Below are 18,482 nucleotides of genomic sequence, written 5' to 3' on the forward strand. Positions count from 1 at the left end.
GAGTGTCTCCTGACAGTGAGAGCCTGACAGTGTCTCCTGACAGTGAGAGTCTGACAGTGAGAGCCTGACATTGAGAGCCTGACAGTGAGAGCCTGACAGTGAGAGCCTGACAGTGAGAGTCTGACAGTGAGAGCCTGACAGTGAGAGTCTGACAGTGAGAGCCTGACAGTGAGAGCCTGACAGTGAGAGCCTGACAGTGTCTCCTGACAGTGAGAGCCTGACAGTGAGAGCCTGACAATGAGAGCCTGACACTGAGAGTCTGACAGTGTCTCCTGACAGTGAGAGTCTGACAGTGAGAGCCTGACAGTGAGAGCCTGACAGTGTCTCCTGACAGTGAGAGTCTGACAGTATCTCCTGACAGTGAGAGCCTGACAGTGAGAGTCTGACAGTGAGAGCCTGACAGTGAGAGCCTGACAGTAAGAGTCTGACAGTGAGAGTCTGACAGTGAGAGCCTGACAGTGAGAGTCTGACAGTGAGAGCCTGACAGTGTCTCCTGACAGTGAGAGTCTGACAGTGTCTCCTGACAGTGAGAGTCTGTCAGTGTCTCCTGACAGTGAGAGCCTGACAGTGATAGTCTGACATTGAGAGCCTGACAGTGAGAGCCTGACAGTGAGAGTCTGACAGTGAGAGCCTGACAGTGAGAGCCTGACAGTGAGAGCCTGATAGTGAGAGCCTGACAGTGTCTCCTGACAGTGAGAGTCTGACAGTGAGAGCCTGATAGTTGGAGCCTGACAGTGAGAGCCTGATAGTGAGAGTCTGACAGTGAGAGCCTGACAGTGAGAGTCTGACAGTGTGAGTCTGACAGTGAGAGCCTGACAGTGAGAGCCTGACAGTGAGAGCCTGACAGTGAGAGCCTGATAGTGAGAGTCTGACAGTGAGAGCCTGACAGTGTCTCCTGACAGTGAGAGCCTGACAGTGAGAGTCTGACAGTGAGAGCCTGACAGTGAGAGTCTGACAGTGTCTCCTGACAGTGAGAGCCTGACAGTGTCTCTTGACAGTGAGAGCCTGACAGTGAGAGTCTGAAATTGAGAGTCTGACAGTGAGAGCCTGACAGTGTCTCCTGAGAGTGAGAGCCTGACAGTGTCTCCTGACAGTGAGAGTCTGACAGTGAGAGCCTGACAGTGAGAGCCTGACAGTGAGAGCCTGACAGTGAGAGTCTGACAGTGAGAGCTTGACAGTGAGAGTCTGACAGTGAGAGCCTGACAGTGAGAGCCTGACAGTGAGAGCCTGACAGTGTCTCCTGACAGTGAGAGCCTGACAGTGAGAGCCTGACAGTGAGAGCCTGACACTGAGAGTCTGACAGTGTCTCCTGACAGTGAGAGTCTGACAGTGAGAGCCTGACAGTGAGAGCCTGACAGTGTCTCCTGACAGTGAGAGTCTGACAGTGTCTCCTGACAGTGAGAGCCTGACAGTGAGAGTCTGACAGTGAGAGCCTGACAGTGAGAGCCTGACAGTAAGAGTCTGACAGTGAGAGTCGAACAGTAAGAGCCTAACAGTGAGAGTCTGACAGTGAGAGCCTGACAGTGTCTCCTGACAGTGAGAGCCTGACAGTGAGAGTCTGACAGTGAGAGCCTGACAGTGTCTCCTGACAGTGAGAGTCTGACAGTGTCTCCTGACAGTGAGAGTCTGACAGTGAGAGCCTGACAGTGAGAGCCTGACAGTGAGAGCCTGACAGTGAGAGCCTGAGAGGGAGCGCCTGACACTTAGAGTCTGACAGTGTCTCCTGACAGTGAGAGTCTGACAGTGAGAGCCTGACAGTTAGAGCCTGACAGTGTCTCCTGACAGTGAGAGTCTGACAGTGTCACCTGACAGTGAGAGCCTGACAGTGAGAGTCTGACAGTGAGAGCCTGACAGTGAGAGCCTGACAGTAAGAGTCTGACAGTGAGAGTCGAACAGTGAGAGCCTGACAGTGAGAGTCTGACAGTGAGAGCCTGACAGTGTCTCCTGACAGTGAGAGTCTGACAGTGTCTCCTGACAGTGAGAGTCTGACAGTGAGAGCCTGACAGTGAGAGCCTGACAGTGAGAGTCTGACAGTGAGAGCCTGACAGTGTCTCCTGGCAGTGAGAGTCTGACAGTGTCTCCTGACAATGAGAGTCTGACAGCGAGAGCCTGAAAGTGTCTCCTGACAGTGAGAGCCTGACAGTGAGAGCCTGACAGTGAGAGCCTGACAGTGAGAGCCTGACAGTGAGAGCCTGACAGTGAGAGCCTGACAGTGAGAGTCTGACAGTGAGAGCCTGACAGTGTCTCCTGACAGTTAGAGTCTGACAGTGAGAGCCTGACAGTCAGAGTCTGACAGTGAGAGCCTGACAGTGAGAGCCTGACAGTGAGAGCCTGACAGTGTCTCCTGACAGTGAGAGCCTGACAGTGTCTCCTGACAGTGAGAGTCTGACAGTGAGAGTCTGACAGTGAGAGCCTGACAGTGAGAGTCTGACAGTGAGAGTCTGACAGTGTCTCCTGACAGTGAGAGTCTGACAGTGAGAGCCTGACAGTGAGAGCCTGACATTGAGAGCCTGACAGTGAGAGCCTGACAGTGAGAGCCTGACAGTGAGAGCCTGACAGTGAGAGCCTGACAGTGAGAGCCTGACAGTGTCTCCTGACAGTGAGAGTCTGACAGTGAGAGCCTGACAGTGTCTCCTGACAGCGAGAGCCTGACAGTGAGAGTCTGACAGTGAGAGCCTGACAGTGAGAGCCTGACAGTGAGAGCCTGACAGTGAGAGCATGATAGTGAGAGCCTGACAGTGTCTCCTGACAGTGAGAGCCTGACAGTGAGAGCCTGATAGTGGGAGCCTGACAGTGAGAGCCTGACAGTGAGAGTCTGACAGTGAGAGCCTGACAGTGAGAGCCTGACAGTGAGAGTCTGACAGTGAGAGCCTGACAGTGTCTCCTGACAGTGAGAGTCTGACAGTGTCTCCTGACAGTGAGAATCTGACAGTGAGAGCCTGACAGTGAGAGCTTGACAGTGAGAGTCTGACAGTGAGAGCCTGACAGTGTCTCCTGACAGTGAGAGTCTGACAGTGTCTCCTGACAGTGAGAGTCTGACAGTGAGAGCCTGACAGTGTCTCCTGACAGTGAGAGCCTGACACTCAGAGTCTGACAGTGAGAGCCTGACAGTGAGAGCCTGACAGTGAGAGCCTGACAGTGTCTCCTGACAGTGAGAGCCTGACAGTGTCTCCTGACAGTGAGAGTCTGACAGTGAGAGTCTGACAGTGAGAGCCTGACAGTGTCTCCTGACAGTGAGAGTCTGACAGTGAGAGTCTGACAGTGTCTCCTGACAGTGAGAGTCTGACAGTGAGAGTCTGACAGTGTTTCCTGACAGTGAGAGTCTGACAGTGTCTCCTGACAGTGAGAGTCTGACAGTGAGAGTCTGACAGTGAGAGCCTGACATTGAGAGCCTGACAGTGAGAGCCTGATAGTGAGAGCCTGACAGTGAGAGCCTTACAGTGAGAGCCTGACAGTGAGAGCCTGATAGTGAGAGCCTGACAGTGTCTCCTGACAGTGAGAGTCTGACAGTGAGAGCCTGACAGTGTCTCCTGACAGCGAGAGCCTGACAGTGAGAGTCTGACAGTGAGAGCCTGACAGTGAGAGCCTGACAGTGAGAGCCTGACAGTGAGAGCATGATAGTGAGAGCCTGACAGTGTCTCCTGACAGTGAGAGTCTGACAGTGAGAGCCTGATAGTTGGAGCCTGACAGTGAGAGCCTGATAGTGAGAGTCTGCCAGTGAGAGCCTGACAGTGAGAGTCTGACAGTGTGAGTCTGACAGTGAGAGCCTGACAGTGAGAGCCTGACAGTGAGAGTCTGACAGTGAGAGTCTGACAGTGAGAGCCTGATAGTGAGAGTCTGACAGTGAGAGCCTGACAGTGTCTCCTGACAGTGAGAGCCTGACAGTGAGAGTCTGACAGTGAGAGCCTGACAGTGAGAGTCTTGACAGTGTCTCCTGACAGTGAGAGCCTGACAGTGTCTCCTGACAGTGAGAGCCTGACAGTGAGAGTCTGAAAGTGAGAGTCTGACAGTGAGAGCCTGACAGTGTCTCCTGACAGTGAGAGCCTGACAGTGTCTCCTGACAGTGAGAGTCTGACAGTGAGAGCCTGACAGTGAGAGCCTGACAGTTTGAGCCTGACAGTGAGAGTCTGACAGTGAGAGCCTGACAGTGAGAGCCTGACAGTGAGAGCCTGACAGTGAGAGCCTGACAGTGTCTCCTGACAGTGAGAGCCTGACAGTGAGAGCCTGACAGTGAGAGCCTGACAGTGAGAGCCTGACAGTGAGAGCCTGACAGTGTCTCCTGACAGTGAGAGTCTGACAGTGTCTCCTGACAGTGAGAGCCTGACAGTGAGAGTCTGACAGTGAGAGCCTGACAGTGAGAGCCTGACAGTAAGAGTCTGACAGTGAGAGTCTGACAGTGAGAGCCTGACAGTGAGAGTCTGACAGTGAGAGCCTGACAGTGTCTCCTGACAGTGAGAGTCTGACAGTGTCTCCTGACAGTGAGAATCTGACAGTGAGAGCCTGACAGTGAGAGCTTGACAGTGAGAGTCTGACAGTGAGAGCCTGACAGTGTCTCCTGACAGTGAGAGTCTGACAGTGTCTCCTGACAGTGAGAGTCTGACAGTGAGAGCCTGACAGTTTCTCCTGACAGTGAGAGCCTGACAGTGACTCCTGACAGTGAGAGTCTGTCAGTGTCTCCTGACAGTGAGAGCCTGACAGTGATAGTCTGACAGTGAGAGCCTGACAGTGAGAGCCTGAGAGTGAGAGTCTGACAGTGAGACCCTGACAGTGAGAGCCTGACAGTGAGAGCCTGACAGTGAGAGTCTGACAGTGAGAGCCTGACAGTGAGAGCCTGACAGTGAGAGTCTGACAGTGAGAGCCTGACAGTGAGAGCCTGACAGTGAGAGTCTGACAGTGAGAGCCTGACAGTGTCTCCTGACAGTGAGAGTCTGACAGTGAGAGCCTGACAGTGAGAGTCTGACAGTGAGAGCCTGACAGTGAGAGCCTGACAGTGAGAGCCTGACAGTGTCTCCTGACAGTGAGAGCCTGACAGTGTCTCCTGACAGTGAGAGTCTGACAGTGAGAGTCTGACAGTGAGAGCCTGACAGTGTCTCCTGACAGTGAGAGTCTGACAGTGGGAGTCTGACAGTGTCTCCTGACAGTGAGAGTCTGACAGTGAGAGTCTGACAGTGTCTCCTGACTGTGAGAGTCTGACAGTGTCTCCTGACAGTGAGAGTCTGACAGTGAGAGTCTGACAGTGAGAGCCTGACAGTGTCTCCTGACAGTGAGAGTCTGACAGTGAGAGTCTGACAGTGAGAGCCTGACAGTGAGAGCCTGACAGTGAGAGCCTGACAGTGAGAGCCTGATAGTGTCTCCTGACAGTGAGAGCCTGACAGTGAGAGCCTGACAGTGAGAGCCTGATAGTGAGAGCCTGACAGTGTCTCCTGACAGCAAGAGCCTGACAGTGAGAGTCTGACAGTGAGAGCCTGACAGTGAGAGCCTGACAGTGAGAGCCTGACAGTGAGAGCCTGATAGTGAGAGCCTGACAGTGTCTCCTGACAGTGAGAGTCTGACAGTGAGAGCCTGATAGTTGGAGCCTGACAGTGAGAGCCTGATAGTGAGAGTCTGACAGTGAGAGCCTGACAGTGAGAGTCTGACAGTGTTTCCTGACAGTGAGAGCCTGACAGTGAGAGCCTGACAGTGAGAGCCTGATAGTGAGAGCCTGACAGTGTCTTCTGACAGCGAGAGCCTGACAGTGAGAGTCTGACAGTGAGAGCCTGACAGTGAGAGCCTGACAGTGAGAGCCTGATAGTGAGAGCCTGACAGTGAGATTCTGACAGTGAGAGCCTGATAGTTGGAGCTTGACAGTGAGAGCCTGATAGTTGGAGCCTGACAGTGAGAGCCTGATAGTGAGAGCCTGATAGTGAGAGCCTGATAGTGAGAGCCTGACAGTGAGAGCCTGATAGTGAGAGCCTGATAGTGAGAGCCTGACAGTGAGAGCCTGATAGTGAGAGCCTGACAGTGAGAGCCTGATAGTGAGAGCCTGACAGTGAGAGCCTGACAGTGAGAGCCTGATAGTGAGAGCCTGATAGTGAGAGCCTGACAGTGAGAGCCTGATAGTGAGAGCCTGACAGTGAGAGCCTGATAGTGAGAGTCTGATAGTGAGAGCCTGACAGTTAGAGCCTGATAGTGAGAGCCTGACAGTGAGAGCCTGATAGTGAGAGCCTGACAGTGAGAGCCTGACAGTGAGAGCCTGATAGTGAGAGCCTGACAGTGAGAGCCTGACAGTGAGAGCCTGATAGTGAGAGCCTGACAGTGAGAGCCTGACAGTGAGAGCCTGACAGTGAGAGCCTGACAGTGAGAGCCTGATAGTGAGAGCCTGACAGTGAGAGCCTGAAAGTGAGAGCCTGATAGTGAGAGCCTGACAGTGAGAGCCTGACAGTGAGAGCCTGACAGTGAGAGCCTGACAGTGAGAGCCTGATAGTGAGAGCCTGACAGTGAGAGCCTGACAGTGAGAGCCTGATAGTGAGAGCCTGATAGTGAGAGCCTGACAGTGAGAGCCTGATAGTGAGAGCCTGATAATGAGAGCCTGACAGTGAGAGCCTGACAGTGAGAGCCTGATAGTGTCTCCTGACTGACAGCTGGATGTCATTACAATAGTACATTGTGTGTACCAAATGGCACCCTATTCCCTTTTTAGTGCACTACTTTTGGCTAGCGCTTGGGTCAAAAGTAGTGCACTACATAGGGAATAGGGTGCCATTTGACACGTAGCCACAGACATTATAAAATACTGTGAATTGAAGGGAGTGGGCTTCTCAGAACTAGGCCTGTTCTTCATATACTATGGAGAGAGTCTTACCATCATTGACGTCATTAGATATTTGTATTTGTTTGGGGGAAGTGATGGTTACACCCACTGGGCACAGACGTCAGTTCAAAGTCTAGTTTTGATTTACATTTGGTTTAGTTGTCAACTAACGTGAATTCAACATGAACTCAACCAAATAATTACCCCTGTCATTGGATTTAGGTTAAAAGTTGGATTCCCTTACGTTGATGACATTTTCAATATCCAATCAGTTTTCTATGTTGATTCCCCAGCATCACATTACTTAATTTTTTTTAATGACGTGGAAACAATGTTGATTCAATCAGTTTTTGCCCAGTGGGTAGTCAATATGTTTGCATTTCATGTGCAGTTTAAATGGGCATGAAAATATATATTTTTTAAAAGATCAAAGACAAATATTTGACAGTTGTATCTTAAAGCATAATTGAGAAATAAATAATTAAAGTTGGAACATTTGTGGCATTTTGGGATTACCCAAGCCTCCTTTAAGATGCAAAGCAACATTTGGTGCTATATGAAGCTTTACCGCTTACTCTGTAATATGAGTAGTATTTTACAATCTATTGTTGAACATAATATACTCTTCGGGCATATCAACGTTCCAGACTGGGATCTCTGGTAGTTTTAGAGTAGCAGAGATCATTTTATACAGATATATTGGTATAGTAAGCAATGTAACCAATCAAAACCCTCCTATTACTTGTGTCATTGAACATCCTGCAAATCACCAGCAGAGGGCGACCATTTTGAATCCATTTTCACATTCACTCTGTTGGTAATGCTTACAAATTGGATCATGCACTGTATACGTACCCTGACAGTGGTGCGGCTGTCAAACGTAAAGGACTTGATCTGACCATTCTCCAGGAACACCTTCAGCACATTTGGTATGAGTAGCAAAGTGTCGTCCTTTAGCATTGTCTGTGAGAGAGAGACAGAGAGGGTGGGCAGAAAGGGAGAGATAGAGAGAGAGCGGGAGAGAGAAAGAGAGGGAGAAAAAGAGAGAGAGAGTGAAAGAAAGAGAGAGGGAGGGAGAGAAAAAGAGAGAGGGAGGGAGGGAGGGAGGGAGGGAGGGAGGGAGGGAGGGAGGGAGGGAGGGAGGGAGGGAGGAGGGAGGGAGGGAGGGAGGGAGGGAGGGAGAACGAGATGGAGTGAAAGAGAGAGTGAGGGATAGAGAGAGGGAGAGGGAGGGAGGGAGGGAGGGAGGGAGGGAGGGAGGGAGGAGGGAGGGAGGGAGGGAGGGAGGGAGGGAGGGAGGGAGGGAGGGAGGGAGGGAGGGAAAGAGAGAGAGATGGAGTGAAAGAAAGAGAGTGTGGGAGAGAAAGAGAGAAACTGTAAAACCTGAGTGCCTCTTATAGCAGTAAGAGACAAAAAAACGTAAAAGGTCAAAATCGCACATCAACATGGTACAGTACATCTACTAAACCCCAGAGTAGAGGATCAGGGCTATAATTGAATGGTGTTGGAAGTATGTAACTGTGGAATGTGCAGATAGAAGTACATTCCATCTAAAAGCAGTTAAGAAGGGACCAGGCTGGAGCTTCCAGAGTGCAATGGAGGAGCAATACCTTATTTGAACCGGGGCAGCCTGAATTGGGACAAAACTCAGCTTTAGGAACTCTGCCTGGATACATTGTGCTGTGATCAAAGAGAAGCTTATTACATTTCCTCAATACATCCATTTAATATGTATGCGCCGGTGTTGCAAGTACAATTGGTAGCTAGCTGGCTGAATAGACTATAAAGTGCAGTCGATACGTAGGCCAGGGAGAACTGCAGGAGGCATGATGACTCAAGGTTATTCTGCTTTTATCAGCCACTCATCAGAAAAGTTTCCTCTGCTGGAGTTGAATTCAGTCCAGGTTGGGAGATGGGGCGTGACCGGTATTCACTCTTTCCGGAGGTACTGTCACCAGGAGGGTGAATGAAGTAAGTGAAGAGAGTTGGTGACTCAAAGCCCCAGTCACACACAGACACATCATCCACTGCTGGTCTGAAAACCACTTAGAGAACAGAGAGAGAGTGAAAAGGCAAAGAGAAAGAGAAGGATGGGGATGATCTACAGTATAGCCCCTCACAGTTACAGTATATTCCCTCACAGTTACAGTATAGCCCCTCACAGTTACAGTATATTCCCTCACAGTTATAGTACATTCCCTCACAGTTACAGTATAGCCCCTCACAGTTATAGTATATTCCCTCACAGTTTCAGTATATTCCCTCACAGTTACAGTATAGCCCCTCACAGTTACAGTATAGCCCCTCACAGTTACAGTATAGTCCCTCACAGTTACAGTATAGCCCCTCACAGTTACAGTATAGCCCCTCACAGTTACAGTATAGCCCCTCACATCTACAGTATAGCCCCTCACAGTTACAGTATAGCCCCTCACAGTTACAGTATAGCCCCTCACAGTTATAGTATATTCCCTCACAGTTACAGTATAGCCCCTCACAGTTACAGTATAGCCCCTCACAGTTACAGTATATTCCCTCACAGTTACAGTATAGACCCTCACAGTTACAGTATAGCCCCTCACAGCTATAGTATAGCCCCTCACAGCTATAGTATAGCCCCTCACAGTTACAGTATATTCCCTCACAGTTATAGTATAGCCCCTCACATCTACAGTTTAGCCCCTCACAGTTATAGTATAGCCTCTCACAGTTACAATATATTCCCTCACAGTTACAGTATAGCCCCTCACAGTTATAGTATAGCCCCTCACAGCTACAGTATATTCCCTCACAGTTACAGTATAGCCCCTCACAGTTATAGTATAGCCCCTCACAGTTACAGTATAGCCCCTCACAGTTATAGTATAGCCTCTCACAGTTACAGTATATTCCCTCACAGCTACAGTATAGCCCCTCACAGTTATAGTATAGCCCTTCACAGTTACAGTATATTCCCTCACAGTTACAGTATAGCCCCTCACATCTACAGTATAGCCCCTCACAGTTACAGTATAGCCCCTCACAGCTACAGTATAGCCCCTCACAGCTACAGTATAGCCCCTCACAGTTACAGTATAGCCCCTCATAGCTACAGTATAGCCCTCTCACAGTTACAGTATAGCCCCTCACATCTACAGTATAGTCCCTCACATCTACAGTATTGCCCCTCACAGTTACAGTATAGCCTCCTCACAGCTACAGTATAGCCCCTCACAGTTACAGTATAGCCCCTCACATCTACAGTATTGCCCCTCACATCTACAGTATTGCCCCTCACAGTTACAGTATATTCCCTCACATCTACAGTATTGCCCCTCACATCTACAGTATTGCCCCTCACAGTTACAGTATAGCCCCTCACAGTTACAGTATAGCCCCTCACATCTACAGTATAGCTCCTCACAGCTACAGTATAGCCCCTCACAGCTACAGTATTGCCCCTCACAGTTACAGTATAGCCCCTCACAGCTACAGTCAATTCGGAAAGTATTCAGACCCCTAGAATTTTTCCACATTTTGTTACGTTACAGCCTTATTCTAAAATTAATTAAATTGTTTTCCCCCCCTCATCAATCTACACACAATACCCCATAACGACATCACAATACCCCGTATTGACATTACAATACCCCATAATGACAAAGCAAAAATCGTTTTTTATTTTTTTATTTACAACTGGTGGACTCCAATCAAGTTGTAGAAACATCTCAAGGATGATCAATGGAAACAGGATGCACCTCAGCTCAATTTCGAGTCTCCTAGCAAAGGGTCTGAATACTTATGTAAATAAGGTATTTCTGTTTTTTTTTATATACATTTCCAAACATTTCTAAAAACCTGTTTTCGTTTTTGTCATTGTGGGGTATTTTGTGTAGATTGATGAATAAGCTTATAACGTAACAAAATGTGGGAAAAGAGAAGGTGTCTGAATACTTTCCAAATGCAATGTAGGTAGCTTAGCGGTGAAGAGCTTTGGGCCAGTAACCGAAAAGTTAAAAATCTGTCAATGTGCCCTTGAGCAAGACACTTAACCCTAATTGCTTCTCTAAGTCGCTCTGGATAAGAGCATCTGCTGAATGACAAAAATGTAATAATATTGAATATGATGAGAGGTAATGAAATGAATCCTTCAGTAAATTTGAGCATCATTTAGAATAGACTGACTACACTACAGATGTATCCACATAAGATGTCAGCCAGGATACACTCTTACAAAAAAAGATACTATCTAGAACCTAAAAGGGTTCTTCGGCTGTCCCTATAGGATAACTCTTTTTAGATCCAGGTGGAAGCCTTTTTGGTTCAAGGTAGAACCCTTTTGGGTTCCATGTGAAATTCTTTCCACGGAGGGCTGTACATGGAACCCAAAAGGGTTCTACCTTGAACCAAAAAGGCTTCTCCTATGGGGACAGCCGAAGAACCCTTTTGGAACCCTTTTTTCTAACAGTGTAGTTTAGAATTCCTCCTAGTCCACCGTGGCTTCTCTCTAAGACCCAAGGGAAATGATGGTGGCAGAAGTAAAGGTTGAATTTAGCATAACAGGCTGTGCTGTGTGACCCGAGTGTGGAGCAGAGCAGTGCAGGCAGGGTCTGTCTCCCAAATAGCACCATGTCTCCCAAATGGCACCCTATTCCCTATATAGTGCCCCTGGCTCTCATCAGAAGTATATACGGGCTCTGTTTTGGACGCAACCATAGAGAAATGGAGCATTATGAGAGCCACAGGGCTCCTTCCCAAATGGCACCCTATTCCCTACATAGAGCCCTATTGGCTCCTGTCAAAAGTGGTGCACTATGTAGGGAATAGGGTGCCATTTGGGATGCATCCATAGTAGATGTAGTCCTCATCTCTCTTTCCCTCTACGAAGATAAACTCCACATGCTCAGGTTAGGTGGTCTGCACTGATATGTAAGTCCAAACCAATCAATCCCCATTCCCAGCCTGATCCCAGGAGACGGATAGACATGATTAAACATTCTGCAGAAGGGGGATTGTTCAATCTTTACCAATCATACACCCAGGGGAGGAGGACCATCTCTCTCTATATATATCTGTATAGCAGGGGTCTACATGCAGTCTAATCTAGGCTATAGGTGAGATCTATGGTATTATCATGTGTGTTATTGATCCCCCTTAGCCCACAGGCTGCTGTGTGTGGATGTGTGGGTGTGTGGGTGTGTGTACGTCATGCATGAGGGGATGCTTACTTTCCTGGTAATGAAAGACCACGAGCCAGTAACTCTCCCGTTAGCTCCCCGGGAACTCTCCTGTTAGAGGCTCCCCAGTTAGCTCTCCTGTTAGAGGCTCCCCAGTTAGCTCTCCTGTTAGAGGCTCCCCAGTTAGCTCTCCTGTTAGAGGCTCCCCAGTTAGCTCTCCTGTTAGAGGCTCCCCAGTTATCTCTCCTGTTAGAGGCTCCCCAGTTAGCTCTCCTGTTAGAGGCTCCCCAGTTAGCTCTCCTGTTAGAGGCTCCCCAGTTATCTCTCCTGTTAGAGGCTCCCCAGTTAGCTCTCCTGTTAGAGGCTCCCCAGTTAGCTCTCCTGTTAGAGGCTCCCCAGTTATCTCTCCTGTTAGAGGCTCCCCAGTTAGCTCTCCTGGTAGAGGCTCCCCAGTTATCTCTCCTGTTAGAGGCTCCCCAGTTAGCTCTCCTGTTAGAGGCTCCCCAGTTAGCTCTCCTGTTAGAGGCTCCCCAGTTTTCTCTTGTGTTCAGGCTCCCCAGTTTTCTCTCGTGTTAGAGGCTCCCCAGTTTTCTCTCGTGTTAGAGGCTCCCTAGTTAGCTCTCCTGTTAGAGGCTCCCCAGTTTTCTCTTGTGTTAGAGGCTCCCCAGTTTTCTCTCGTGTTAGAGCCTCCCTAGTTAGCTCTCCTGTTAGAGATTGACCAGTTTTCTCTTCTGTTAGAGGCTGACCAGTTATCTCTTCTGTTAGAGGCTCCCTAGTTAGCTCTCCTGTTAGAAGCTCCCCAGTTATCTCTCCTGTTAGAGGCTCCCCAGTTATCTCTCCTGTTAGAGGCTCCCCAGTTAGCTCTCCTGTTAGAGGCTCCCCAGTTAGCTCTCCTGTTAGAAGCTCCCCAGTTATCTCTCCTGTTAGAGGCTCCCCAGTTAGCTCTCCTGTTAGAGGCTCCCCAGTTACCTCTCCTGTTAGAGGCTCCCCAGTTAGCTCTCCTGTTAGAGGCTCCCCAGTTAGCTCTCGTGTTAGAGGCTCCACAGTTATCTCTCCTGTTAGAGGCTCCCCAGTTAGCTCTCCTGTTAGAGGCTCCCCAGTTACCTCTCCTGTTAGAGGCTCCCCAGTTATCTCTCGTGTTAGAGGCTCCCCAGTTAGCTCTCCTGTTAGAGGCTCCCCAGTTAGCTCTTCTGTTAGAGGCTCCCCAGTTTTCTCTTGTGTTCAGGCTCCCCAGTTTTCTCTCGTGTTAGAGGCTCCCCAGTTTTCTCTCATGTTAGAGGCTCCCTAGTTAGCTCTCCTGTTAGAGGCTCCCCAGTTTTCTCTTGTGTTAGAGGCTCCCCAGTTTTCTCTCGTGTTAGAGCCTCCCTAGTTAGCTCTCCTGTTAGAGTATGACCAGTTATCTCTTCTGTTAGAGGCTGACCAGTTCTCTCTTCTGTTAGAGGCTGACCAGTTATCTCTCCTGTTAGAGGCTGACCAGTTATCTCTCCTGTTAGAGGCTGACCAGTTATCTCTCCTGTTAGAGTATGACCAGTTATCTCTCCTGTTAGAGGCTGACCAGTTATCTCTCCTGTTAGAGGCTGACCAGTTATCTCTCCTGTTAGAGGCTGACCAGTTAGCTCTCCTGTTAGAGGCTGACCAGTTATCTCTCCTGTTAGAGGCTGACCAGTTATCTCTCCTGTTAGAGGCTGACCAGTTAGCTCTCCTGTTAGAGGCTGACCAGTTATCTCTCCTGTTAGAGGCTGACCAGTTATCTCTCCACCCCCATATGTGTGTTCCCTACAGGTTGTAGCTTTAGTTTAGGGAAATGTGTCCAGACTGGCAGGGAAATGTGTCCAGACTGGCAGGGAAATGTGTCCAGACTGGCAGGGAAATGTGTCCAGACTGGCAGGGAAATGTGTCCAGACTTGCAGGGAAATGTAAACTTGTGTGCTCATTGATTCCACTCTTACGACTGGTTAGCAACAGACACCAAGACTGCATCCCAAATGTCATCCTATTCCCTATTTTAGTCATTTTATTCCCTTTTGACCAGGGCCCATAGGGCTCTGCACTATATAAAGAATATGAATTGGGATGCATACAGATGATGTTGAAACCAAGCAGCTGAAGCGTAACTTGTTATTCATAAATTGCACAACAAGTTGTCAATAGGAACAATGAGAGATAAGCTTGTTGGCTTGACTGTAGAGCCAACTTCTCTGGGCTTTGAGAAGAGAACTCAGCCTGCGTCCAAAATGGCACTATATTCCCTATATAGTGCACTACTTTTGACCAGGGCACATATGGCTCTGGTCAGAAGTAGTGCACTATGTAGGGAATAGGGTGCCATTCGGGACACTTCTTCAGAGCTCAGAGACAGTAGGGAGAGGGCCTTCACAGCCAAGCAGGGACTTTACATGTCCAGCCTAACAGTGTAACACTGCTGCTGCAGCTGAATTCAAATGTGTCCAATGTTTAACAAACATCTTAGAAACAGTTTAGAGGTGCAGCCTGCGGTCTACCAGAGAGAGGGGACATCGATCTGGAGGAGAACAGTTTATAATCAAAAGCTGCACTGTGTTGGACCCAAGGCTGTTTTGTATGGTGCAGGTAGTCAGCTACCCAAAATACAAACAAGGTGATGGAGAGGAAGAGGATTTTCAGCCATGTTTAATCAGCCGGGAGACAGGCCCAGACCCAGGGTAAAGAGAGAACAAATGAAGGAGAATGTTTTAGAGAGAAGTGGAGAAAGAATGAATAGTGAGAGAAATTGTGTTAGAGAAAAATAGAAAGAGTATTAATGATTGAGAAAGCAAGAACAACATAGAAGAAGACAGAAATGGAGAGAGAGATAGAAAGAAGAGTGCAGGTGTGAGAGAAGGATCACCAGCGGAGTGGTACTTACTGAGTCTGGGTCACTGAAGGATCACCGGGGAGTGGTACTTACTGAGTCTGGGTCACTGAAGGATCACCGGGGAGTGGTACTTACTGAGTCTGGGTCACTGAAGGATCACCAGCGGAGTGGTACTTACTGAGTCTGGGTCACTGAAGGATCAACAGCGGAGTGGTACTTACTAAGTCTGGGTCACTGAAGGATCACCAGCAGAGTGGTACTTACTGAGTCTGGGTCACTGAAGGATCAACAGCGGAGTGGTACTTACTAAGTCTGGGTCACTGAAGGATCACCAGCAGAGTGGTACTTACTGAGTCTGGGTCACTGAAGGATCAACAGCGGAGTGGTACTTACTGAGTCTGGGTCACTGAAGGATCAACAGCGGAGTGGTACTTACTGAGTCTGGGTCACTGAAGGATCACCACCGGAGTGGTACTTACTGAGTCTGGGTCACTGAAGGATCACCACCGGAGTGGTACTTACTGAGTCTGGGCCACTGAATGATCACCAGCGGAGTGGTACTTACTGAGTCTGGGTTACTGAAGGATCACCAGCGGAGTGGTACTTACTGAGTCTGGGTCACTGAAGGATCACCACCGGAGTGGTACTTACTGAGTCTGGGCCACTGAATGATCACCAGCGGAGTGGTACTTACTGAGTCTGGGTCACTGAAGGATCACCAGCGGAGTGGTACTTACTGAGTCTGGGTCACTGAAGGATCACCAGCGGAGTGGTACTTACTGAGTCTGGGTCACTGAAGGATCACCAGCGCAGTGGTACTTACTGAGTCTGGGTCACTGAAGGACACTTGTTCTGAAAAGCGCACTTTGGGCGGGTTGGTTCTCAGATGGGCCTTCTTAGCTGCACTTATAAAGGCTGACTTAGGTGACTAGAAGAGAGGAAAGACAAAGACATTTAGGGTTTATTAACGGCATTAACAATTCAAATTAAGCAAATTAGAAACGTTTTTATTTCATTTTATGCTTTGAAACCATATTGTTATGTTTGGCAAATTCTTGATTTAGTTAGATGGTTAAATAATTGGGACGTTTTAAATGAAAGTTTAATTACATGCCAGGCTGAACATGAGTCTCTAATACAAAGGCGACAAAAAGACTGCTATGTGTTTGGGCATAATTTAACCTTTATTTAAAGTCCGTTAAGAACAAATTCTTATTTACAATGACAGCCTAGGAACAGTGGGTTAACTGCCTTGTTCAGAACGACAGATTTTTGTCAGCTCAGGGATCCAATCTAGCAACCTTTCGATTACTGGCCCAACGCTCTAACCACTAGGCTACCTGCCGCCACCACAGTGCTTTTGAAACAGAAGTTGATATGAGAAATCCTAGTAGTACAGTTGCCATGCAGCCTATAGAGGTGATTGTGTTCAGTAGCACTGGGTTATGGTTCTATGTGGAACCATAATGACTCAAAGAACCCTTTGAGCCCAATGGTTATTTTCATTTCAAAAAGGGTTTATTCCTCTTTTAGTGATAATTAAAGGCTATGAAGTTGTGTAAAGTACTTAAGTAAAAATACTTTAAAGTCCTACTTAAGTCGTATTTTTGTGTATCTGTACATTACTTTACTATTTATATTTTTGACAACTTTAACTTTTACTTCAACCGAAAGTACTAGTTACATTTTGAATGCGTAGCAGGACAGGACAATGGTTCAATTCACACACTAATCAAGAGAACATCCCTGGTCATACATACTGCCTCTGATCTGACCGACTCAATAAACACAAATTCTTCGCTTGTAAATTATGTCTGAGTGTTGGAGCGTGCCCCTGGCTATCTGTAAATGATGTCTGAGTGTTGGAGCGTGCCCCTAGCTATCTGTAAATGATGTCAGAGTGTTGGAGCGTGCCCCTGGCTATCTGTAAATGATGTCAGAGTGTTGGAGCGTGCCCCTGGCTATCTGTAAATGATGTCTGAGTGTTGGAGCGTGCCCCTGGCTATCTGTAAATTATGTCTGAGTGTTGGAGTGTGCCCCTAGCTATCTGTAAATGATGTCAGAGTGTTGGAGCGTGCCCCTGGCTATCTGTAAATGATGTCAGAGTGTTGGAGCGTGCCCCTGGCTATCTGTAAATGATGTCAGAGTGTTGGAGCGTGCCCTTAGCTATCTGTAAATGATGTCAGAGTGTTGGAGCGTGCCCCTGGCTATCTGTAAATGATGTCAGAGTGTTGGAGCGTTCCCCTGGCTATCTGTAAATGATGTCTGAGTGTTGGAGCGTGCCCCTGGCTATCTGTAAATGATGTCAGAGTGTTGGAGCGTGCCCCTAGCTATCTGTAAATGATGTCAGAGTGTTGGAGCGTGCCCCTGGCTATCTGTAAATGATGTCTGAGTGTTGGAGCGTGCCCCTGGCTATCTGTAAATGATGTCAGAGTGTTGGAGCGTTCCCCTGGCTATCTGTAAATGATGTCTGAGTGTTGGAGTGTGCCCCTGGCTATCTGTAAATTATGTCAGAGTGTTGGAGCGTGCCCCTAGCTATCTGTAAATGATGTCAGAGTGTTGGAGCGTGCCCCTGGCTATCTGTAAATGATGTCTGAGTGTTGGAGCGTGCCCCTGGCTATCTGTAAATGATGTCAGAGTGTTGGAGTGTTCCCCTGGCTATCTGTAAATGATGTCTGAGTGTTGGAGTGTGCCCCTGGCTATCTGTAAATGATGTCAGAGTGTTGGAGCGTGCCCCTGGCTATCTGTAAATGATAATAAGAATAATACTTATGCTGATTGGATAATATAAGGAATGTAAAATGATTTATACTTTTACTTTTGATACTTAAGTATGTTCTAGCAATTACATTTAGTTTTGATACTTAAGTATATATATACTGGGTGACTTTCACTTTTACTTAAGTCATTTTTTAGTAAGGTATCTTTACTTTTACTCAAGTATGACTTTTGGTTACTTTTCCACCACTGAATGTATGGGAGGCGGCTCATTAGAATATTTTTGGGCGTTGTTTGTTCACAGCTCTTTTTGTGCAACTGTGAGTGAGTGTGTCATTCCATTTGATCAAGTCTGTTGTGTCATTCTATTACATGTTATGTAGGACTATGGCCAGAGACGGTGTCTTGTGAAAGACTCACATACGAACGGTTGACTAAGTTAAGTCTCTCTTCAGGGAACCCCAGCTGTTCAACTTGTCAATAAACACAACAATAAAACCTATGGAATTTGAACAATATAATATGGTGATTAAACCAGATATGATATGTATGGTTCTTTCCATGACACAGACTGACCAGGTGAAAGCTATGATCCCTTATTGATGTCACTTGTTAAATCCACTTCAACCATTGTAGATGAAGGGGAGGAGACAGGTTGAAAAATTATTTTTTAAGCCTTGAGACAATTGAGACATGGATTGTGTGTGTGCCATTCAGAGGGTGAATGGGCAAGATACAATATTTAAAGGCCTTTGTACGGGGTATGGTAGGAGATGCCAGGCGCACCGGTTTGAGTGTGTCAAGAACTGTAACGCAGCTGGGTTTTTCACGACAACTGTGGGAACCATTGGGGTCAGCATTGGCCAGCATCCCTGTGGAACACTTTCAACATCATGTAGAGTCCACGCACTGACGAATTGAGGCTGTTCTGAGGGCAAAAGGGGTGTAACTCAATATTAAGGCGTTCTTAATATTTTGTACACTC

General features: G+C 48.0%; 1 protein-coding gene across 1 annotated transcript in view; it reads right to left on the minus strand.

The window, feature by feature from the left end:
• Positions 1-18,482, minus strand: part of LOC106604321 (FERM and PDZ domain-containing protein 3) — a 210,077-nt gene that overhangs the window by 98,374 nt on the left and 93,221 nt on the right. The window contains exons 6-7 of the mRNA XM_045719395.1: positions 15,603-15,707; positions 7,646-7,753 (exon numbers count right to left, since the gene is read on the minus strand). Of these exons, the coding sequence (XP_045575351.1) occupies positions 7,646-7,750 (105 nt within the window). The 5' untranslated portion in view covers positions 7,751-7,753; positions 15,603-15,707. The remainder of the gene's footprint in view (positions 1-7,645; positions 7,754-15,602; positions 15,708-18,482) is intronic.

This window comes from Salmo salar, chromosome ssa05 (genome assembly GCF_905237065.1).
Source record: "Salmo salar chromosome ssa05, Ssal_v3.1, whole genome shotgun sequence".
Taxonomy (NCBI): domain Eukaryota; kingdom Metazoa; phylum Chordata; class Actinopteri; order Salmoniformes; family Salmonidae; genus Salmo; species Salmo salar.